This window comes from Hyla sarda, chromosome 2 (assembly GCF_029499605.1).
Source record: "Hyla sarda isolate aHylSar1 chromosome 2, aHylSar1.hap1, whole genome shotgun sequence".
Taxonomy (NCBI): Eukaryota; Metazoa; Chordata; class Amphibia; order Anura; family Hylidae; genus Hyla; species Hyla sarda.
In genome coordinates, this window is record NC_079190.1 from 77,675,338 (window position 1) to 77,699,571 (window position 24,234).

Below are 24,234 nucleotides of genomic sequence, written 5' to 3' on the forward strand. Positions count from 1 at the left end.
CAGGAGAGTACCCACGGAGAAGCCCTCTCCTTCCAGAGGTTTGAGATGTTAGCTTTCAAGAAGGTGTTGGTTAAGAACACCACGGGGTTTATCATAGATAAACCTCCTAGCCTCCTCGTGCGGTACGTAACCTCCCTCTTGACTAGGTTCAACCTGTTCCCCATAACAGTTGGAAAAACAGGCTGTAAACCCTAGAGTAGTAAGCCTCTGGCAAGATACATACGCTGCCCAGATAGATAAACAAGGGGAGCAGGTACGATTTGATCAGGTGTACCCTTTCCCTGAGGGTCATAGACCAACCCTTCCACTGGTTCACCCTCCGAGTGGCATCCTGGAGCTTACCGTCCCAGTTTTTGGTGGGATAATCATCCTGGCCGAATGTGATGCCCAGAATTTTTGCTGAGTCTTGGGGCCCTGGGAGGGTGTCCGGGAGATCAAACGTGGGATCCCCCCCATCCCAGCCAGAGACTTTCACACTTATCCTGGTTGATCTTGGACCCGGATGCCTCCGAGTAGTGGTCCACCTCCGACATCACCACATCGACCTCCTCCCTCAAAGAGACGAAAATAGTGACATTATCAGCGTACGCCACCACTTTCTGGGTGACATCCAGCTCTGCCAGACTCATCCTGACTCCCGCCAAGGGCCCACAATCTACCCTCCGGACGAAGGGATCAATCGCTAACACGTATAAAAGCGGGCTCAAAGGACAACCCTGACGGACTCTGGACCCCACCTCAAAAGAGCGGCCAGACCACCCATTCACCAGCGGGAAACTCTCTGCCCCTGCATATAAGATATAAGCCGATTTACAAAAGTACTCGGTAAGCCATATTTCAGGAGGATGGACCAGAGGTACTCGTGGTTCACCCGATCAAATGCTTTGGCCTGATCCAAGGACAGTAAGTACCCCTTCCAGAGACCCGCACTACTCCGCACTACACTGCCTCCCTGACACTGAGGACAGCACTTAAGGTGCTTCGGCCTGGAACAGAGCAGTGCTGAGCCCCCGAAAGGAGCCGGGGTGCAAACTTCACCAACCGATTAAACAGTATCTTGGCCAGAAGCTTCCTGTCCGTATTGAGAAGAGCTATGGGCCTCCAATTTTCAATCCGGCTAGGATCTTTACCTTTTGAGAGAAGAATCAGGGCTGACCTCCTCATTGACTTTGGCAGAGTGCCCGAGGAGAGACACTCATTGAATACCTTGGTCAAGAGGGGAGCTAAAAACTCCTTAAAGGTCCTGTACCACTCGGATGTTAAGCCATCCGGACCTGGCGACTTCTTGGGGGCGAGACCCTCGATCGCCAGTCTCACTTCCTCTTCCCTGATATCTTCTGCCAAAACATCAAGAGAGGGGTCTACCTCTGGCTCAGGAATGGTTTCAGCCAGGAAAGCCGACATCCTGTCTCGATCTAGATCCTTCCTCCCCAAGAGGTGCAAGTAGAAGGATCTGACGACCTCCAGGATCCCTGATCTGGACCGATTCAGGGATCCCGTACTATCAACCAGTCCTGAGAATACTTTACTACTCACTGACGTCTTGCAGTTCCTGTAAGGGTCGGGCGAGCGGTACTTTCCGTAATCCCTCTCAAAAACCAAAGATGCGTGCCTATCGTACTGACACCTCATCAGCAAGGACTTCACTCTGGAGATATCATCACGACTACCTCCAGTAGAGACAAGAAGCTCGAGTTTCCTCCTCAGACCCTGATACAAGTGATACCTGTTCAGGGACCTGAGGCTCGAGAGCTGGCGGAAGAACCCCGCAACCCGCTTCTTGAATATCTCCCACCAGAAAATCCTCAAAGGACTGTCTTATCTCCGCTTCCTCCAGGAGGGACGAATTCAAATAAAACCTGTCTATCTTAGACCTGCTGCTGCTACCTCGATGATAGGTGAAACCCGCATGGCCTGAGGGGCTCCGGATGTGGGCATCCTCTAGGCGAGCTTCCCTAACTATATTATTAAGGGCCACACTGTCGCAATCCAGCGGACCATTGGAGCCTCTCCTAATTTGGGACCTCGTGACATTATTGAAGTCCCCTCCAAAGATCACCTGCCGGCTTTTAAAAAGGAAGGGATTAATCCTCATAAAAAGATTTTTACGGCCCAGCTTAGTTTGTGGGGCATAGATGTTTGTGAGCCGGAGCTCTTGTCCCTTCATGAGGACATCTAAGATCAGGCACCTCCCCATTTCTAACTCAATAACCCGTCTGCATTCAACCGGAGCGGTAAAAAGGACCGCCACCCCACTATACGGCTCAGCCACAAGAGACCAGTGGGAGGGCCCGCGCCTCCACTCTCTTCTGGCTTTCACCAGAGAGGCTAGATCTGACAACCTGGTCTCCTGTAAAAAGAAAATATCGGCTTCAACACAGCCGAGAAAATCGAAGGCTGCAAATCTAGCCGGATCAGACTTTATACTGGCACAATTAATAGATGCCAACGTCAGTGAGGTGAGTGACGCCATCATGGGTGATTGAGTTAGACGGCTACACCTTTTTCCCCTTCTTTTTCGCTCCCTCATCCCCTGAAGAAGAGGAAAAGGCAGGACCACTTTTGGACCTTTTCTTAGACTCTAATTGGTCCATGTGGTCCCCGTCTCCGTCCGGCCCCAGTCTAGCCCTGCCCTCCGAGAAAGGTGCCTCTGCAGGACAGGGCCCAGTTCCCCCCAGAGGCTCTCTCACCCTAGGCACCCCACCCTCACCTTCCCCCTCCAAGGAGGGGGAGGAGATGGTATCGAGGACAAGGTACCGGTTTGACAGGTCAATCAGAGGGGGGGCAGTCAGGCTTCCGTTTTGGACCTGGTCCGTAGTACAAGGCTTAACAGAGGGCTCTTCTTTCTCCCTTTCCTTTTGCCCTTGTCTTTCTTTTTTTGGCCTTTCCCCACTCTCCTCATCCACACTTTCATAGTGGGAGGAATCGGAAGGGTCGGCCATATTGCCTTCGTCTCTGTGCAGCCTCCTTATCTCCTCATCCAGCACGTTCTCCCCCAGGGCTTCAGTGGTTACAGGACCAGCTTCAAGAGCAGGGGCCGGAGCTACCCCAGTCACCTGGGCACTCTCTAGCTCCCTACTCCTCCTACAATTTTCCTCCCGCCTTAGTTTGGCGGGGGCCCTTTTTCCTCGTCACTAGCCCTATTATGCCCCCATCCCTGCTCGTACCCTCCCCAGCCGGGGTAACTTCACAGCTCTCCCTGGCCGGAGTGGCCGCAGCACGGGCGAAGGCGCTCGGACAACGGCTGAAAGGGTGCCCAAGGACACCACACAGGTGGCACCGGATCTCCCCCCAGCAGCGACATGAGCATAGCTCCTAGGAGCAGTCACTACCGGGGGGGGGGGGGGAAGCCGAACCAGACTCAGACCCAGGACCACCATTCACACCACTACACCCACCGACATTCACACCACAATTCTCATCATCCATACCAGAATTTGTATTCATACCACCACTACTCCCACCATCATTCACTCCACTAACACTCCCACATGCACTCTTCTCATTCACAACACTACCACACCCATCATCCTCACATCCTACACTCGCGTCCTGCCTAATGTATCCTGGGCTGGCTGGGACCTGTAGTACTGTCTTTTTTGCTGGCTTAGCTGTTGCTGGGGTCGACTCTGATGGCTCCTCCTCCATGGACGATGTTACTGCCTAAGCCTGGGGCTGCCCCTCCGAGCGCACGCCAGCTCCTCCCACAACACCATCACCATGTCTGCCCAACTGCACGGGCTCTGCGGCTGGCACTGGTGCTCGGACACTCTCCACCCTCACAGGAGAGTGCCCCGCAGCACCCACAGAACACACAGACCGACCGTTTTCCGCTCCCGACGCCCGGACACTCCCCCCCCCTCACAGAGGAGTGCCCTGCAGCGCCGTTAATGTTCAAGGCACTCAGGGAACCGCCCCCCAAGCACACAGACATATCACTTATCTGGACACTCCCCCCCCCCCTCACAGGGAAGTGCCCCGCAGTGCCAGCAAAACCCGGGGAACCGCTCCCCGAGCAAACAGTAGCATAGCTTGCCCCGCAGTGCCTGGACATGCCCCCCACCACCCTGGGGCGGTCCCGCAGCACCAGGGCTGCCCACCTTAAGCCCAATAGGACTTGCTGGCTCTTAAGCGTCCTCTGCCATCTTGGACACCATGCTGTTCCCCCCTTTCTGGCCCCGCTTCACCACAGAAACGGGGACTGGCAATTTGGGGAGCCCAGCAGTCTGAACCAACTTTACAGCTGGCTCAGACTGCTGGAAAGGACGAAACACTTAAGTCACAGTCTCCTGAACCTTCTGCCTTTTCTTCCTTTTCTTTACCAGATCATCTTTACCGAGATCCTCACCAAAGGCAAACAAATCCATACGGGTAGGGGACTCCTGCTGTATAATGGCTTGCAGCAAACCTCCACTGGCCAGCTCCTCCTCACCGCTCTCCTCTGTCTCCCCATCACTGGAGGGTAGCGCCACCTGGGCGGGCTCAGGGTAGCTATCTTGGGGGGGCTGGGGGTCACACACACTAGGGGTGGCATCCATTTCACTTCCCACAGCCGACTCTCCGCCATCTTCCTCCCCTACTTCCTCCTCCTCCTCACTGCCCTCCTGAGGGCAGCCTGCACCATATTTCCTCTCTTTGAATTTCACATCATTAATCAGTTTTTCTTTTAGGAATCCTGCCCCCTCAGAGATTTTTCTTTTGGCCTCCTCCACCTCCGCCACCTCTATATTCAGAGCCCGCACCCATGCAGTGAACTTCTGCCTCTTACCTGTAGAGGCCTGGTCAGCCTGGTAGCGGGCAAATCTCAGGTCCTCAGCTTCCTGCCCAGCTCTTCATACTCTGCCATCTTGGTTTGTATCCTTGAGCCATAGGTCGCCAATGACTCCCTTGGTCCCTGTGCCCCCATTGCTGGGGTTCCGGGGTAGCAGAAGGACCGCTGGTCTTTGCTGTTGCCTTATGTCCCTCTGATCCGGTCGGGGGAGTGGGCTCCACATTTCTGAGGGCCCTGCTGGAACGTCTCACCCTGACCTTGAATCCGGCTGTAGACACTTTCTTCCCTCCTCTCGCCAGCCGGGAACAAGAGGTAGAAGCCCGAGGCTCCATGCAGGAAAGCCCTCCCAGGGAGCCTGCCACGCTCCTGGGAAAGCCTGATGTAAAAACCTGCTTCTCTGCCTGGAAGTCTGGAGAGCAAAAGGAGCCACACCCGACAGCTGCACACACTGAAACCACAGGATGTGCTCTCTGCTGACACCTCTGTCCATGTCAGGAACTGTCCAGAGTAGTAGAGGTTTGCAATTGGGATTTGTTCCTGCTCTGGACAGTTCCTGACATGGACAGAGGTGTCAGCAGAGAGCACTGTGGTCAGACAGAACGGAATTTCATAACTTCCTGTGTAGTATACAGCAGCTGATAAGTATTGGAAGGATTGAGGCTTTTAAATAGAAGTAATTTACAAATCTGTTTAACTTTTTGGCACCAGTTGATAAAAAAAAAAAAAATATTCCACTGGCGTACCCCTTTATGCTCTTTACACTGCAGCAACTATATATATGATAAATAGGACATCATCATGCACTGCTATCATTCATATAAATGAGCCTTCCCCTTCATTCTCTGTAAATCATAATCCACAGCAGTGCCGTCTTGAATTTATTATCCATACCGAGAACTTTTATTTCCCTTTATTTAAAGAGGGTGGAAGGAGTAGTGCATTGTTGATCTTCCTGCTTCTACCCTGTGAATAATGTAATTGAGCACTCAAGATGAGGCCAACGGAGAACAAAGACATGTTTTATAACTGGAGGGAGAATAATCAATGGATATTGGTCTTACAACAAGTGGAACCCAATGAAATTATTATCTGGTTACGAGATGCACAAGCAGCGAGTATTTTAATATAATTTGGCCAGGCGCTCCCGGTGTGGTCGTTTTGTGTGATCTGTTTACAAACTCGCAGGTTGAATTGAATGGGAGGATAGTGTCATGGGCTTATGGGTTATGTGTACCCCAAAACACCATCACAGCAATCAGGGGCAGCACTGGAACCATTACAACATGTAGCAGGCCTCAACCTCTGCCTTGTGGATCATGTGAACATTTTTAGGATTGCAGAAGGGAGGTGGAGGCTTGTTGTGACTGTAGCTCGAATAACAGCTCCTTGTCCTGACTCCTCCAGCCGATCTGCTCAGCTGTGTGTGCATGTGTTCAATGAGAAACCACTGCCATAAATAACTAAGAGTCCAATATTCAGACTCAACATAAGATACTTATAGCTGACATTGGTTCTAGTAAATAAGATTAATAGTCTGCAGTCAGTAAGAGTCAGATATCCAGCTACCTAGTTACTCTGTATAAAATAAGTACCGTATTTATCGGGGTATACCACGCACCGGCCTATAACATGCACCCTCATTTTACCAAGGATATTTGGGTAAAAAAGTTTTTTACCCAAATATCCTTGGTAAAATGAGGGTGCATGTGTGTGCATGTGTATACCCTGATGTTTCTGACCCCACAGAATCCCCCAGGAAAGGCAGGGGGAGAGAGGCCGTCGCTGCCCGCTTCTCTCCCCCTGCCTTTCCTGGGGTCTAGAGCCCTGCTTCTCTCCCCCTGGCTATCGGCGCTGGTGCCCCATTGCCGGCGCCACGACCACATTGCCTCCCCCCATCCCCGGTTTTATAATTACCTGTTGCCGGGGTTGGGTCTGCGCTGCTTATGGCTCCGGTGTCGCATATCCTGTGTTGTTGCTATGCGCTGCGAGGCGCAGTGACATCTTCAATGCGACGTCACTCGTCATTAAGTAGCGCAGTGCATAGCAACGACGCAGGAGATCGGCACCGTAGCCAGAAGCAGCGCAGACCTGACCCCGGCAACAGGTAATTATAAAACCGGGGATGGGGAGAGGCAATGGGGCAGCGGCGCCGATAGCGAGGGGGAGAGAAGCGGCGGCAGAAGGGCTATAGACCCCAGGGAAGGCAGGGGGAGAGAAGCGGGCAGCGACGGCCTCTCTCCCCCTGCCTTTCCTGGGGGCTTCTGCGGGGGGCAGAAAAACCGTGGGGCAGCCCATCTCTGGACCCCAGGATAGGCAGGGGCAGAGAAGCCGGCAGCAACGGCAGGTCTCTGGACCTGCAAAAGCCGTTGCAGTTCATTGATTTAAAGCACCCGCTTTAAATCATTGAACTGCAGCGGCTTATCGCCGTATAACACGCAGATAGACTTCAGGCTAAAAATTTTAGCCTAAAAAATGCGTGTTATACGCCGATAAATACGGTATTAAAGGGAACTCTGCTGGAAATAAAATATTTTTCAATCAACTGGTGCCAGAAAGTTATATAGATTTGTAAATTACTTCTCTTTAACAATCTTAATCCTCCCAGCACTTATCAGGTGCTGTATACTACAGAGGAAGTTGTGTAGTTCTTTTAAATCTGACCACAGTGCTCTCTGCTGCCACCTCTGTTGATGTCAGGAACTGTCCAGAGCAGGAGAGGTTTTCTATGGGGATTTGCTCCTACTCTGGACAGTTCCTGACACGGACAGAGGTGTCAGCAGAGAGCACTGTGGTCAGACTGGAAAGAACTTCACAACTTCCTCTGTTTAAAGTATTTTTTTAATTTAATTTTTAAACATACAATTACATGTAAGAATATTAGTGGTCGTATCCCAGCCTTGTTAAACAGTTAAGTGTAAAGGTTACATCATCTTAACAGAGAGTACCCCTTAAACTCCTCATGCACAAGGCCAATACATATTTTCTCTAGTAGCATACAAGTGTTTTGGGTGACACCCTATGTTTGTTGCTTTGTTGTTTCATGGTATAATAGCAGCATATAATATACCCAATTGTTTGTAGGAAAGAAATAGATCAATAAATATTCTAGTTTTGTACTTATTAAGGTGCAAAAAAAATTCTCAATAGGCTTCTTTTTTTACTTATTTTTTTTTTTTAAGTTTAAATTACTAATGAAAACCATTAACACCCTACCCAACACCCCCTTCCTCCCACATACGCAAACATAAAACCAAAACACCAGTGTAAAGGTATCCATAGCCTTTTTATAGGTTATGTATAACACAGAGTGGTAAGACAACTGAATGTATAAGGCTTAAAGGGGTACTCCAGCCCTAGACTTCTTATCCCCTATCCAAAGGATAAGGAATAAGATGTCTGATCGCGGGGGTCCCCGCGGGACTCCCCGCGATCTCTGTGCAGCACCCGGCGTTCTGAACATTCCCGTTCCCGTGGGGTATGGGTGGTGGGGACATAAGATGTCTAGGAGCGGAGTACCCCTTTAAGCTGCCTATATGCTTACAATAGCTTGTTTTTTCAACAGCTATTTCTTTCATCTCACTGTGGCTTAAGGGGGTATTCCAGGCAAAACCTTTTTTTATATATATCAACTGGCTCCGGAAAGTTAAACAGATTTGTAAATTACTTCTATTAAAAAATCTTAATCCTTCCAATAGTTATTAGCTTCTGAAGTTTTCTGTCTAACTGCTCAATGATGATGTCACGTCCCGGGAGCTGTGCATGATGGGAGAATATCCCCATAGGAGCTGCACAGCTCCCGGGACGTGAGTCATCAGAGAGCAGTTAGACAGAAAACAACAACTCAACTTCAGAAGCTAATAACTATCGGAAGGATTAATATTTTTTAATAGAAGTAATTTACAAATCTGTTTAACTTTCCGGAGCCAGTTGATATATATATATAAAAAAAAGTTTTGGCCTGGAATACCCCTTTAACTATCATGAGACTATTCATGGTATTCAGAATATTGGGCAGACTAGATAAAACAATATTATTGTTTTTGCAATTGAAGTACACGGTTCAGGCATTATGTAGAAAAAAATTCCAGCATGTTCTAACAATGCTCTGTTTCCAGATATTTCATATGAATGTGGATCAGTAAATCTCAGTCACTTCAATGTAATATATGTCTGTTTTTCCATAGGTGAAAGCACTGCAGATAAAGTACCGCAATGTCTACATCATAGGGGGTATTTATCAATTTTGCCTATTGACAGTTTCTTTTTACCCTTTTTTTTCACTTTGGTTTTCGTGGACATGAACCAAATTTATCATTTGGTGCAAGTTGTTAGTAATTGTGGCTCAAATGTTGAAATCAGCCGTTCACAGCGCCTTTTACACAGAACTTACCGCCACAGAGGACGCGTATTTTACCCTGTAGAGCAGCCATTTCGGAGTCCCTCCTGTAGTATATCAGCAAGCGACATGAGTTATTTTCTTTTGTGGGGTTTCTAGTCACCATGTGAAATGGATTTTATTTTTAACTTGAGTAGTTTTTTTTTTTTTGTTACTTTAGTGCAGTGGTCTTCAACCTGCGGACCTCCAGATGTTGCAAAACTACAATTCCCAGCATGCCCGGACAGCCGTTGGCTGTCCGGGCATGCTGGGAGTTGTAGTTTTGCAACATCTGGAGGTCTGCAGGTTGGAGACCACTGCTTTAGTGCTTACCTTTCCTGAACCTGTGCGGCCATGTCCAATGCTGGCTCAACGGAGGGTGAAGGTCCCTCAGAGATAACTATGTAGCAGGATAGTATTGCGCAGCCCCGGAGGCGTCGCTGCATTCACAAAAGAAATTTTTAATGTATTTTGACGCCTTTACATTTTCTGACATTGCTATGTGTGTTTTCCATGTGCAAAATTTCTTGGCGGTGATATGCGCCCAAAAAAACCCTAAAGGCGTAAAATTGCGCCAATGATCGATTGGCGCAAATAATGAATTACTGACTAAAGTTAAAATCACACACAGGACCGTGTGATTTTGAGAAAGTTGTACAAATGACAGTGGAGAAGATGCGCCAAAAGTTACATGAAAAAAACACATAAATCCTTTGATAAATACCCCCCCATGTGTACATTAGGCCCCTTACACACAGCCTGATGATTGGGCTAACAAACGTTCCTATGACAAATGGTTGTTCCTGATCAATGTCCTGTATAAACATCAGTGATCATTGAATAATAAAGCACATGCTCATTTGTATCCCTATTAAACCTTTTAACAAATAAAAATCATTATTTGTAAGCAGCACATCTCATGTAAACAGGGAATTTGCTGCCTATTAGAGATGAGCGAACTTACAGTAAATTCGATTCGTCATGAACTTCTCAGCTCGGCGGTTGCTGACTTTTCCTGCATAAATTTAGTTCAGCTTTCCGGTGCTCCAGTGGGCTGAAAAAGGTTTATACATTCCTAGGAAAGAGTCTCCTAGGACTGTATCCACCTTTTCCAGCCCATGGGAGCACCTGACGGCTGAACTAATTTATGCAGGAAAAGTCATCAACTGCCGAGCCGAGAAGTACGTGACGAATCAGCAGGCGCTGATCGACTTTCTTTATTTCTGACTGGTGCTTGTAAATCTATTTGACACATGAAGTTAGAAAAATGAAACTTAAATTATTATTATAATATGGAAATACTTGATTAAATCCATGTTCTAAAAGCTTAAATCTGTGTTTGGGGTAATGTAAGTTAAAGGGGTTATCCAGGCCAAAACTTTTTTTTATATATCAACTGGCTCCGGAAAGTTAAACAGATTTGTAAATTACTTCTACCGTATATACTTGAGTATAAGCCGAGTTTTTCAGCACGATTTTTCGTGCTGAAAACACCCCCCCCCTCGGCTTATACTCGAGTGAACTCCCCCACCCGCAGTGGTCTTCAACCTGCGGACCTCCAGAGGTTTCAAAACTACAACTCCCAGCAAGCCCGGGCAGCCATCGGCTGTCCGGGCTTGCTGGGAGTTGTAGTTTTGAAACCTCCGGAGGTCCGCAGGTTGAAGACCACTGCGGCCTTCGACATCATCCAGCCCCCTCTCACCCCCCTTTAGTTCTGAGTACTCACCTCCGCTCGGCGCTGGTCCGGTGCTGCAGGTCTGTCCGGAGAGGAGGTGGTCCGGTGGGATAGTGGTTCCGGGCTGCTATCTTCACCGGGGAGGCCTCGTCTAAGCGCTTCGGGTCCGGCCTCAGAATAGTCACGTTGCCTTGACAACGACGCAGAGGTGCGTTCATTGCCAACGTACTTCTGCGTCGTTGTCAAGGCAACGCCTCTATTCCGGGCCGGAAGCGCGGAGAAGAGGCGCCCCCGGTGAAGATAGCAGCCCGGACCACCTCCTCACCGGACAGCCCTGCAGGACCGGACCAGCGCCGAGCAGAGGTGAGTACTCAGAACTAAAGGGGGGTGAGAGGGGGCTGGATGATGTCGAAGGCCGCAGTGGTCTTCAACCTGCGGACCTCCGGAGGTTTCAAAACTACAACTCCCAGCAAGCCCGGACAGCCGATGGCTGCCCGGGCTTGCTGGGAGTTGTAGTTTTGAAACCTCTGGAGGTCCGCAGGTTGAAGACCACTGAGGGCGAATGATGAGAAGAGGATGATGAAGGGGGGGGGGGGGTGTGGGATGATGACAAGGGGATGATGAAGGGGGGATGTGTGGGATGATAAGGGGATGATTAAGGGGGGATGTGCGGGATGATAAGGGCATGATGAAGGGGGGATGTGTGGGATGATAAGGGGATGATGAAGGGGGGATGTGTGGGATGATAAGGGGATGATGAAGGGGGGATGTGTGGGATGATAAGGGGATGATGAAGGGGGGATGTGTGGGATGATGACAAGGGGATGATGATGAGGATGTTAATGACGGGGGTCTGGATGATGACAGGGGGGGATGATGTATTTCCCACCCTAGGCTTATACTCGAGTCAATAACTTTTCCTGGGATTTTGGGTTGAAATTAGGGGTCTCGGCTTATACTCGGGTCGGCTTATACTCGAGTATATACGGTATTTAAAAAATCTTAATCCTTCCAATAGTTATTAGCTTCTGAAGTTGAGTTGTTGTTTTCTGTCTAACTGCTCTCTGATGACTCACATCCCGGGAGCTGTGCATGATGGGAGAATATCCCCATAGGAACTGCACAGCTCCCGGGACGTGACATCATCATTGAGCAGTTAGACTTTCCTATTTTATAACAAAAAAAGTTAAAATATTTTTTTACATATTTGATATTGCCAAATGGGTTACTGTCTGAACTATCAAAATTAAAATGCTGGTGAGTCATTAACATTTTTTTTTTTTACCCCACCAGGACGAAGGGCGTAAAGGTACGCCCTTGCATACTGGTACTTAAGGACTGAGGGCGTACCTGTACGTCATTTAAAAATCTTAATCCTTCTAGTACTTATCAGCTGCTGTATGCTCCAGAGGGAGTTCTTTTCTCTTTGAATTTATTTTCTGTCTGACCACAGTGCTCTCTGCTGACACCTCTGTCCATGTCAGAAACTGTCCAGAGCAGGAGAGGAGAGGTTTGCTATGGGGATTTGCTCCTACTCTGGATAGTTCCCAAAATGTACAGAGGTGTCAGCAGAGGTCAGACAGAAAGGAAATTTAAAAAATAAAAAATAAGTAATGGAAGGATTAAGATTTTTTATTAGAAGTTATTTACAACTTTCTGGCAACAGTTGCCAATTTTGACCTTAAAGGGGTATTCCAGGCAAAACCTTTTTCTATATATATCAACTGGCTCCGGAAAGTTAAACAGATTTGTAAATTACTTCTATTAAAAAATCTTAATCCTTCCAATAGTTATTAGCTTCTGAAGTTGAGTTGTTGTTTTCTGTCTAACTGCTCTCTGATGACTCACATCCCGGGAGCTGTGCATGATGGGAGAATATCCCCATAGGAACTGCACAGCTCCCGGGACGTGACATCATCATTGAGCAGTTAGACAGAAAACTTCAGAAGCTAATAACTATTGGAAGGATTAAGATTTTTTAATAGAAGTAATTTACAAATCTGTTTAACTTTCCGGAGCCAGTTGATATATATAAAAAAAAGGTTTTGCCTGGAATACCCCTTTAAAGGGGTACTCTGGTGGAAATTATTATTTTTTTAAATCAACTGGTGTCAGAAAGTTAAACAGATTTGTAAATTACTTCTATTTAAAAATCTTAATCCTTCCAGTACTTATCAGCTGCTGTATACTACAGAGGAAGTTCTTTTCTTTTTGAATTCCTTTTCTGTCAGACCACAGTGCTCTCTGCTGACACCTCTGTCTATGTCAGGAACTGTCCAGAGCAGGAGAGGTTTGCTATGGGGATTTGCTCCTGCTCTGGACAGTTCCTGATGTGGATAGAGGTGTCAACAGTTGTCAGACTAGAATGAACTACATAATTTTCTCTGTAACATACAGCAGCTGATAAGTACTGGAAGGATTAATATTTTGAAATAGAAGTAATTTAGAAATCTGTTTATCTTTTTGGCACCAGTTGATTTTAAAAAATAGTTTTCCACCGGAGTACCCCTTTAACATACATTACTACCCATTTTTTTTTTGTTTTACTGCCAGTACAGCGTTCAATGAGGTTTCACAACAGTGTAAGATTTATTAAAACCTATGCAGAAGAAAAGTGGAGCAGTTGCCCATAGCAACCAAGCAGTTTGCTTTGCTTGCTGAAAAATAGAAGTAGCGATTGGTTGCTATGAGCAACTGCTCCACTTTTCTTCTGCATAGGTTTTAATAAATCTCCCTCAGGCTAAGTTCCCACTTGGTTTTTTTTCTGGCAGTTTTTGGAGATCTGCCACTGCAGTTTTTGAGCCAAAGCCAGAAATGTATTTAAAATGAATAGGACATATAAAGGAAGGACTTACACTTCTCCTCCCTTATGGATCCACTTCTGACTTTGGCTCAAAAACTGCAGTGGCAGTATTCCAAAAACTGCCAGAAAAAACCCAAGTGGAAACTTAGCCTCACAGTATCTAAATAGTGATCAAAGTGCAAATTTTCAGATTCTCTGTGTGGATAAATAACAAATGTATGGGTGTGGTCCAGTTTCGGAGGTCCCAGCTGTACACAGGCACTTTTGCTAATCCCCCCTGTGCAGTGGAGGTGGCAGCCGGTCCACAGAGCTTCCCTGCCTCCATCCTCTTCTCCCATATGCCCGCCCACCTTGTACTCGTATGAGCAAAGGGTCTATGAATATTTATGAGGCGGGTGGGCATATGAAAGCAGATTGATCTAAGCAGTGTGAGCCACTGTGATAAATCTGGAAAATTATTCGACTATCTATTCTGAGGTTACACTGTCTAAGAATTAGACACTACAGCAGAATCTCCCATTAGCGGGCACTTACAGGGGAAAAAAAAGTGTCCACTATTGGGAAAAAACCCTTTTTAAAAGACTGAATATTGTATTCACTCCAGAGTGTACCGTATTTTTCGCCGTATAAGACGCACTTTTTCTTCCCCCAAAACTGGGGGGGAAAAGTTGATGCGTCTTATACGGCGAATACACATTAAAACCCTGTCCTATCAGTTCCGTCCCGGAGGCCATCAACGGCCGGGACCCGTGGCTAATACAGGACATCACCGATCGCGGTGATTCCCTGTATTAACCCTTCAGACGTGGCGATCAAAGCTGATCGCCGCGTCTGAAAGGAAAGTGACACTAACCCGGCTGCACTGGGAGGGACCTTACCTGCCTCCTCGGTGTCTGCTCCGTGCCGGGATCCCCTGCATGGCCGGCGCTCTCCTTCATTGTCAACACGTCGTTGCGCACGCAGTCCCATCATCCAATAGGAGCGGCGTGCGTAGCGACATGATGGTGGCGACGGAAAGCAAGGATAACAGGCAGCAGAGACGTTCCGGAGCGACGGGGACACCCCGGGGACGCGGCGACAGCGATGGAGGGCGACATCCAGGGCAGCGGTGATGAGCGGTGACGGGTCCAGAGCGGCGGCGACATGTGAGTATTACCTCCTATACCAGTGGTCTTCAACCTGTGGACCTCCAGATGTTGCAAAACTACAACTCCCCGCATGCCCGGACAGCCAACGGCTGTCCGGGCATGCTGGGAGTTGTAGTTTTGCAACATCTGGAGGTCCGCAGGTTGAAGATCACTGTCCTATACTTAACATTGTATTCTAGATTTTCCTCCTTTAAAATTGGGTGCGTCTTATATGCCGGAGCGTCCTATATGGCGAAAAAATACGATAATTACTATAAAACACGATAAAAAGCTATATTTTAAAGAAACAATGTTGCACTGTAATAAGGCTTTTTTATTTATTTTTTATTTTTTTAAACTCAACATTTTAATCAATTATTTAGAAAAAGTAATGATTTATTATGCTTGCACCTTCACTGCAACGTCCACTTTTTCCTCCAGCGTTTATCGCTTTCGCGCAGTGGGTGGGATTGGGGGGCATGGTTGACCTTTTTAGCAAATCTAGGCAAGTGTTTTACCAAAATAACCGTCAATGTAATTTTTTTCCAGTAATTTAAAATGATAAGGTTTTACAGTAAACTACCAAGACTTTTGCCTGCAAATTTTTTACTGGTAAAATGCAATAAAAAATGTCAAAGCAAAAAACTGCATTGCAGTACCAGCACCGATTAGACAGACATACTTTTCCAACTTCCAGCATACGAATGACCCATGAAATAGAAGGTTTAGTGTATTCGACAGCAGACAAGATTTACTTACCTTTCCATATACTCCAATGCGATTTTGGTCAACAAATGGCAACTTCTTCAATTGCCTAAAAAAAATAAAAAAAAGTGCTTGGTGAAGTCTAGAGTGAATCAAACCTTCTCAAATCTGCTGCATTGATCCCCCTGTCCTACGATCATTATTATACAGAATTATGGGATATCTAATTTACTGAAGACTCTGCTTTATTATAAATGTGTGCATTACATCTCTAATCTGATAATATGGGAGATAAATAAAAAATAAACGTATAACACAGTATAAAACACAGGGATAAGAGAGAAGGTTCTTCTCATCAGCTTCTAAAGCTACAGCTCAGTAAGGTTATCGAAATGTGCTGCATCAAAGCTTGCCAAATAAACTGAGAATACTGCCACTAAGGGAAAATGTATGTAAATAGGTTAATACTTGGCTTAAAGATAGAAGACGAAGTGTCATTAAGAGAAGCCATTCTGAGTTGAAAACAGTAATCGCTGAGGGTCCCCTGGGCTCAGCATTGTGGACTATGGCTTTGATAATGTGTACTGATCTTTTAGGGGACCTAAAGGGAATGTACAGCCTAGATTTTGTTATTACCGATTAGAGCCAGATAACAAAATGTTTTTCTTTTTTAACATGTTTCTATTCTCCGGTGATAATTTTTTATTAGATTTTTTCTTTTATATTATTATGGTGGCAGCCATCTTGCCTGACCTGCTTTTACCAGCATTTAAAGATATGCTTTGCAGCAAACTACAGTAACCCCCCGACCTGCGATGGCCCCGACATATGATAAAATCGACATACGATGGCCTCTCAGAGGCCATCGCATGTCGATGTCAGCATCGACACACGATGCTTTTATATGTCGGGGCCATCGCATTAACTGCTATCCGACAGCGCAAAATACTTAAGCTGCTGTCGGATAGCAGTTTAAGCATCCCGGGCAGGTTTGCCTACCTATTCCCGCTGCTCTGGGTCCACTTCGCGATCCTCTGGCGCCTTCTGCATCTTCTCCAGGGTCCGGGCCTCGCTTTCCGGCGTCGTTATTACGTCACTACGCGCGCAGCGCTGGCGCAGCAGCGTAATAACGTCACCAGAAAGCGAGGCCCGGACCCTGCAGGAGATGCGGAAGAAGCCAGAGGATCGCGAAGAAGACACTGGAGCAGCGGGAAAGCATCGGGAGCCCCCGGGACAGCATCGGGAGCGGTGAGGACTTGGTCCGGAGTGGCGGGGACAGGTGAGTACAGCTTCCTATACTTTACATTGCACGGATCCCTCAGCATCCGATGGATTCAACAAACGATGGCTCGTTTGGAACAAATTACCATCGTATGTTGAGGGACCACTGTATTTCACTATATATCTGCCTGTGATGATAAGGAGGACACTCCTGGAAAGTCATCTGCACAGAACATGAAGCCTTAGACTAGGTTTCCACTTGGTTTTTTTTCTGGCAGTTTTTGGATATCTGCCACTGCAGTTTTTGAGCCAAAGTCAGAAGTGGATCCATAAGGGAGGAGAAGTATAAGTCCTTCCTTTATATGTCCTATTCCTTTCGAATACACTTCTGGTTTTGGCTCAAAACCTGCAGTGACAGTTTTCCAAAAACTGCCAGAAAAAAACCCAAGGGGAGACCTAGCCTTAGCTTATAGCATTACGGCAATATGAAATGTTACAACTCACCATCGCAGCTGACTGAAATTTTTGGCACGTCCGGACAACATGTCAATAGTTTTATTAAATAACAGTAACATTTTAATATTAGGCCTAGTGGCCAGACTGAAATTTGCAAGGTTTCAGGATTATTTTATACTATAAAAAAATCATCAAGTATTCTTTAAAAATATGTTTAGCATAAAAACTTGATTTAAACAATAGGTTATTTTTTGATTACACATTTGCTTTAAGAACAATAATAATATAGTATTGTAATAGTATAAGTAATATAGAAAATATGGGACAATAGATCTAATTGCTGTGTATCGGTTTAATCGTGCTTACATTTATTTTTATTCTACGTTAGTGGTGTCTTTTTGTAGTTTTCTTCATTAAATCTCCCAATACATAAAGTAACATTATCCATAGACCCCAATCACCAAACAGAGGCCAGAAAGAGAAGTGACCAAGAACTCAATAGTCACTTTGGCTGAGCTCCAAAGGTCCTGTATGCAGAGGGGAGAAACTTCCAGGAGGTCAACCACTACTGCAGCCTCCACCAATATGGGCTTTATGGCCGATTGCCCAGAAAGAACTCTACTCTCAGTAAAATACACATGAAAGTCTTTCTTCAGTGTGCAAAAAGCACGTACAGGATTTTCAGACTGTGAGAAAGAAGATTTTCTAGTCTGATGAAATCAAGATTTAAATTTTTGGCCTCAGTTCTAAGAATTGTGTCTGAAGGACGACCTTGCCAATACCATCTTTACAGTAAAGCATGATGATGGCAGCATCATACTGTGTTGTTTTTCAGTGGATAGGACAGGGAGACTGATCAGTAAGCAACATAGGAGGGGCTTATGGACAACTCTGTGAATGTTCATGAGTGGTCCACCCTGACTTGAACCCAATAGAACATACAGTGATCCCTCAACATACGATGGTAATTCGTTCCAAATGAACCATCGTTAGTTGAAACCATTGTATGTTGAGGGATCTGGCAATCATAAGTATAGGAAGTTATACTCACCTGTCCCCGCCGCTCCAGACCGTCACCGCTGCCCTGGATGTTGCCCTCCATCGCTGTCACCGCGTCCCCGGGGTGTCCCCGCCGCTCCGGACCATCACTACTGCCCAGGATCGTCACTCTTCATCACCATCATCACGTCGCTGCACACGCCGCTCCTATTGGATGACGGGGTGGCATGCGAGGTGACGTGATGACGACGAAGGAGAGCGACGGCCATGCAGGGGATCCTAAAGAGAACGATCCGGAGCGCCGGGGACAGGTGAGTGATCATCACCATAGCACATGGGGCACCTTAAATGGCTATCCGGTGGCAGCTGAAGCAGTCTGCGCTGCCGGATAGCCGTTTATGCGATGGCCCCGACATACAAAAGCATCACGTATTGATGCTGCTTTCAACATGCGATGGCCTCTGAGAGGCCATCGTATGTTGAAATTGTCGTATGTCGGGGCCATCGTAGGTCGGGGGTCACTGTATCTGGAGAGACCTATTAATGACTTCCACTGACAGTCCATAAACAACCTGACAGAGCTTGAGTAGATCTTGAGAAAACAATGGCAGAAAAACTCCAAATCCTGGTGTGTAAACCTTGTGGTATCATCCCCAAGAAGACTGGAGGCTGTAATCTCTGCCAAAGGGGCTTCAACTAAGTACTGAGTAAGGGGTCTGAATACTTATATCAATGCAATATTTAAGTTTTTGCATTTGCATTCCTTTTTTTTTATTTTGTCATTATGGGGTATTGAGTGCAGAATAACGAGGAAATTTTTTTTTTTTTTATCTTAACACAAAGCCGCAACATAAAAAAAAGGTCTCAAAACTTTCAAAATGCATTGTATATAAAGCTGTACAGATTTGTCTAATTTTCCAGTGCAATCATGTGGAATTGGTTTATGCCGCACTAAAGATGTTTTGCGTCTAGAGGTAAATATGTATTAAAGATGTATTGTCTCTAGTGCTGTAGAACGGTCCATATGTCGGCACACAGCACTTGCGGCTCCATATTATAGAATTACACAGACCCCCCCCCCATGTGCTGTGTTCATGAGACCTAGGTCAACTCTGATCTTGTTGCCAATCAGATAGTAAAGCCATGTTTTACATACAACTATTGGCGCAAATCCAGTACAAGAAATCTACAGCAAATACTGAAGAATACATAAGTCATGCAGCAAAATGTCTTCAGATTTTTAAATCATGCTTTTTTATTTTTTAAATCTGAATTTAATACAATATTTCTGCTCAGTGAGTAATGAATATTAGTGCTATTGTAAAATTAGCCATTAGAATAGCATAATAATATCAGATAATATCCTATAAGAGTGAATTAAATATACTGTATAAAACAGACATACTGCACCACAGGGATGTAATCTTTTGCATCAACAGAGCCAAGTTTCCGGTCAGTTTCATGAAGCAAATTCAGTCCTTGATTTTTGGATCCCCGGCCATCAAAATGGGCCACAATTATATGGAATGAGCTGACAAGCGCTGACTCCCATCCAAGCGAGAACTCCTCTGTGACCTGCTGTGAACCTGGAGTTTCGGGTCTATAAGGGAAGAGGATGTATAGCGTTATGGTTTGGGAAAATAAACTCATTCCTTATATACACCAGAAGAATTTTTTTTTGTAAATGTCTAGTGTATAAAGCCATAAGTAGTTTTGGGCAATTTATTTAAAGTCTTTTATATAAAACAAAGTACAGCTTTTAACTTCAGGAATAAAAAATACAAAATAAATCCTAGGTACACTACAAGTAGGTTTTGAACACTGGCGCTTATGGGATTACTGGCAGCTGCTAAGACACACACTAGTGGTTCCCTGCTGAGCCACTAAGTAGTAAGAATAATAATAAAACAAAATATATTTGTGGTGTTAGCGCTAATATGTATGATTGATACTGTGGTTATAGATATCCTGTGGTACTGAGAATGGTACACAGGCTGTTAGTGCTATAGTTACATTAGCCTTATATTTTTAATTATGCAGAGAGATGTGCCTTGCTGTTACGTGAGACGGTGAAAATAATGAATTTGAATGTATCCTCACTTATTTCGTTGGTGTGGCAGTACGAAGATTTTTGCCTTCAGCTTCAAGCCTTTGATGTGATCGTTGTTCTCGTGTTCGATGCGATGTCTGAAGTGGCGCGTGCCAGAAGACTGCCCTGGCCGGTGGCATCTGCAACTGGCAGTTCGCACTCCGGTGGGATAGTTTGAATGACCTACGGCTGATAGTGACGTCACTACAGTACCCAGTATGGGTCAATCTAACGCATTTCAGAAATGGCGATTTCCTTCCTCAGAGATCTTGCGTTAGATTGACCCATACTGGGTACTGTAGTGATGTCACTATCAGCTGTAGGTCATTCAAACTATCCCACCGGAGCGCGAACTACCAATTCTAGACGCTGCCAATCGGGGCAGTCTCCTTCAGACATCGCATCGAACACGAGAACAATGATCACATCAAAGGCTGGAAGTTGAAGACAAAAATCTTCGTACTGCCACACCAACAAAGTAAGTGAGGATATATTCAAATACATTATTTTCACTGTCTCACGTAACAGCAAGGCACATCTCTCTGCATAATTAAAAATATAAGGCTAATGTAACTATAGCACTAACAGCCTGTGTACCATTCTCAGTACCACAGTATATCTATAATCACAGTATCAATCATACATATTAGCGCTGACACCACAAATATATTTTGTTTTACAAAATAAATCCTGCTTGTCAAAGTGCTCACTAACACAGTATTCCCTAACTTTACAGATGACATGCTACTAGTCCCCCTACTAAAACAATAGGCATCCAATGTGTTACTCAGTTGAGACTTGAAGATTTGAGATGCAAATCTCAGGATTTAAACTCAAATCAAAGCTCCAGTTTCCTTACATATTCCCCTACAGACTTTACTTTTTTTTGTAAGACTAGTAATGAGCAGTCTTCAGCACCTGTGCTGATTTCAACCAAGCTAAAAACCTGGACTGGCTAGGAGGTAAATGACCAGCCCCACTACAAAACCTGCCTGTCATTTCATAGAATCCAGGCCCATAACCAGACCCTTAGCAGCTATGGTCAGCTAGGAATTTCAAACTATTCCTGGATTTCTCATATCTACCCCAGCTTTCCTTGGATGAAATGTGAAATTGCTTGTGTCTCATGGACATAAGGGGGAAACCTTGCAGAAGTATAGCAATCCCTGACCACCATTCCTGTCCCTATTTCACATTATGCAAAGCATTTCTATGACTTATGCTAAGTACACCTGAAGATATAATAACTCTCTATAATTCTATGGAAAGTGATTGTTAGCTACATAAGATATGCTAGTCATTATAAAAATTACTTACAGCCATAGAACCAAAGGGTACTCAGAATCTTCATATCCTGATGGAAGAGTCAGGCGGACAGGAAGATCTGGAAGGTAGGAAATTTAATGATAGGTACTTAGCCTTTTGCACATAGTGTGGGAGATTTACTAAACAGTTAACCAGAAATTGCACCCAAAACATGGACTTAATGCCATTTTTGACTCCTATTACAAACAAATGAAAAACATAAAAAGTGTATAGAAAAAGAGACATGGCTGAAAGGAGTAATACAATGTAAGGGAATGCAGCTCTATTACATTGTTTTTCATTCAAGTAAATTGGGCAGCAGTTCCCTTTATTTCATGATCAATGAAGGTCCCAGAGGATGGATTCCCACCAATCATATTCTAGTGATATATCATCACTTTATGGTGGAAAAAACCTTTACTATCTAACATCACTACAAATTGACACCATAAAAGTCCATAAATTTCAAAAATACTTTGCCCTCTTAAACTTTTGGTACCATTTATTTTTAGCTAAATTTTGACTGTCTATTGACAACTGTCTGTAGCTGCCCCCATCTTGTACATCAAATGTATCTGTTATCAAGTGGCTTTGTCTACAACAAAGGCCCTAAAGAAACATTTGTGATGTCCTTATACACACAGAGCAGTATTTGATCATATCAATTATACCGGTTATGTGTTTTATCTAAATGAAATGTTTCATAGTGGCAATATGACATCAAACTTTATATTAAGATTTACTCTGTAGATTACATCAGGGAATGGTTGTGCTTAACCCCTTAAGGACTCAGGGTTTTTCCGTTTTTGCACTTTCGTTTTTTCCTCCTTACCTTTTAAAAATCATAACCCTCTCAATTTTCCACCTAAAAATCCATATTATGGCTTATTTTTTGCGTCACTAATTCTACTTTCCAGTGACATTAGTCATTTTACCCAAAAATTCACGGCGAAACGGAAAAAAAAAATCATTGTGCGACAAAATCGAAGAAAAAACGCCATTTTGTAACTTTTGGGGGCTTCCGTTTCTACGCAGTGCATATTTCGGTAAAAATGACACCTTATCATTATTCTGTAGGTCCACACGGTTAAAATGATACCCTACTTATATAGGTTGGATATTGTCGTACTTCTGGAAAACATGCAGGAAAATTTATACGTTTAAAAATGTCATCTTCTGACCCCTATAACTTTTTTATTTTTCCACATACAGGGTGGTATGAGGGCTCATTTTTTGCGCCGTGATCTGAAGTTTTTAACGGTATGATTTTTGTTTTGATCTGACTTTTTGATCACTTTTTATTCATTTTTTAATGGTATAAAAAGTGACCAAAATACGCTTTTTTGGACTTTGTTTTTTTTTTGCGCGTACACCATTGACCGTGCGGTTTAATTAATGATATATTTTTATAGTTCGGACATTTACGCACGCGGCGATACCACATATGTTTATTTTTTATTTTATTTACACTGTTTTATTTTTTTTATGGGAAAAGGGGGGTGATTCAAACTTTTATTAGGGAAGGGGTTAAATGACCTTTATTAACACTTTTTTTTTAACTTTTACTGATCTCCTATGCTGATCACTGGCGTGTATTAACACGCCTGTGATCAGTCTTATCGGCGCTTGACTGCTCCTGCCTGGATCTCAGGCACGGAGCAGTCATTCGGGGATCGGACACCGAGGAGGCAGGTAAGGGCCCTCCCGGTGTCCTGTAAACTGTTCGGGACGCGGCGGTCCCGAACAGCCCGACTGAATAGCTGGGATACTTTCGCTTTAGAAGCGGCGGTCAGCTTTGACCGCCGCTTCTAAAGGGTTAATACCACACATTGCCGCGATCGGCGATGTGTGGTATTAGCCGCGGGTCCTGGCCGTTGATGAGCGCCGGGACCGATGCGATGTGATGCGGGGTCGCAGCGTGACCCTGCTTCATATCGCGGGAGCCGGCGCAGGACGTAAATATACGTCCTGTGTCGTTAAGGGGTTAAAGGGGTACTCCGGTGGAAAACATATATTTTTTTCAAATCAACTGGTGTCAGAAAGTTATACAGATTCGTAAATTTACTTCTTCTAAAAAATATTAACCCTTCCAGTACTTCTCAGCTGCTGTATACTAAAGAGGAAGTTGAGTAGTTCTTTTCTGTCTGACCACAGGGCTCTCTGCTGACATCTCTCTCCATGTCAGGTACTGTCCGGAGCAGGAGAGGTTTGCTATGGGGATTTGCTCCTGCTCTGGACAGTTCCTGACATGGACAGAGGTGTCAGCAGAGAACACTGTGGCCAGACAGAAAAGAACAACTCAACTTCCTCTGTAGTATACAGCAGCTAAGTACTGGAAGGATTAAGATTTTTTTTTAATAGAAGTAATTTACAAATCTGTTTAAAGAGTACCTGTCATCAAACCATATTTTCTAAACCTATCTCAGATTATATTCCCTAAATACTCCTAACACTCCTCCTGCTTTAAAAAACTCTGTATCATCCAATTCCCCTTGCTCACATAGTGTGAGCTCCTGGCTGGAGAAAGTGGGCATTCCCCAGCAGGCGTGACATTACTGAAGCCTGTGAGAGCTGTGCCTCGCCATGCCCCACATGCACTTCCTGAGTTTGGTCTCCTGCAAAACTGTTTGACTTGCGTCAGGGAACATAACAGAGCCACCTAGTGGGACGCACCAAGACCTGGTGGGTCTCAAGGGTACATCCCATAC

At 45.2% G+C, this 24,234-nt stretch overlaps 1 protein-coding gene across 4 annotated transcripts in view; it reads right to left on the minus strand.

The window, feature by feature from the left end:
- The window catches only part of LOC130358644 (inactive dipeptidyl peptidase 10-like), a 186,529-nt gene that overhangs the window by 22,331 nt on the left and 139,964 nt on the right, over window positions 1-24,234 (minus strand). For all 4 annotated transcript variants that reach the window (XR_008889594.1, XM_056562173.1, XM_056562172.1 and 1 more), the window contains 3 exons: window positions 21,539-21,605; window positions 19,538-19,732; window positions 15,511-15,565 (listed from right to left, as the gene is read on the minus strand). Coding sequence is in view for 3 of the 4 variants with exons in the window: in XM_056562173.1 (XP_056418148.1) it covers window positions 15,511-15,565; window positions 19,538-19,732; window positions 21,539-21,605 (317 nt within the window). In the remaining variant the exon portion in view is untranslated. The remainder of the gene's footprint in view (window positions 1-15,510; window positions 15,566-19,537; window positions 19,733-21,538; window positions 21,606-24,234) is intronic.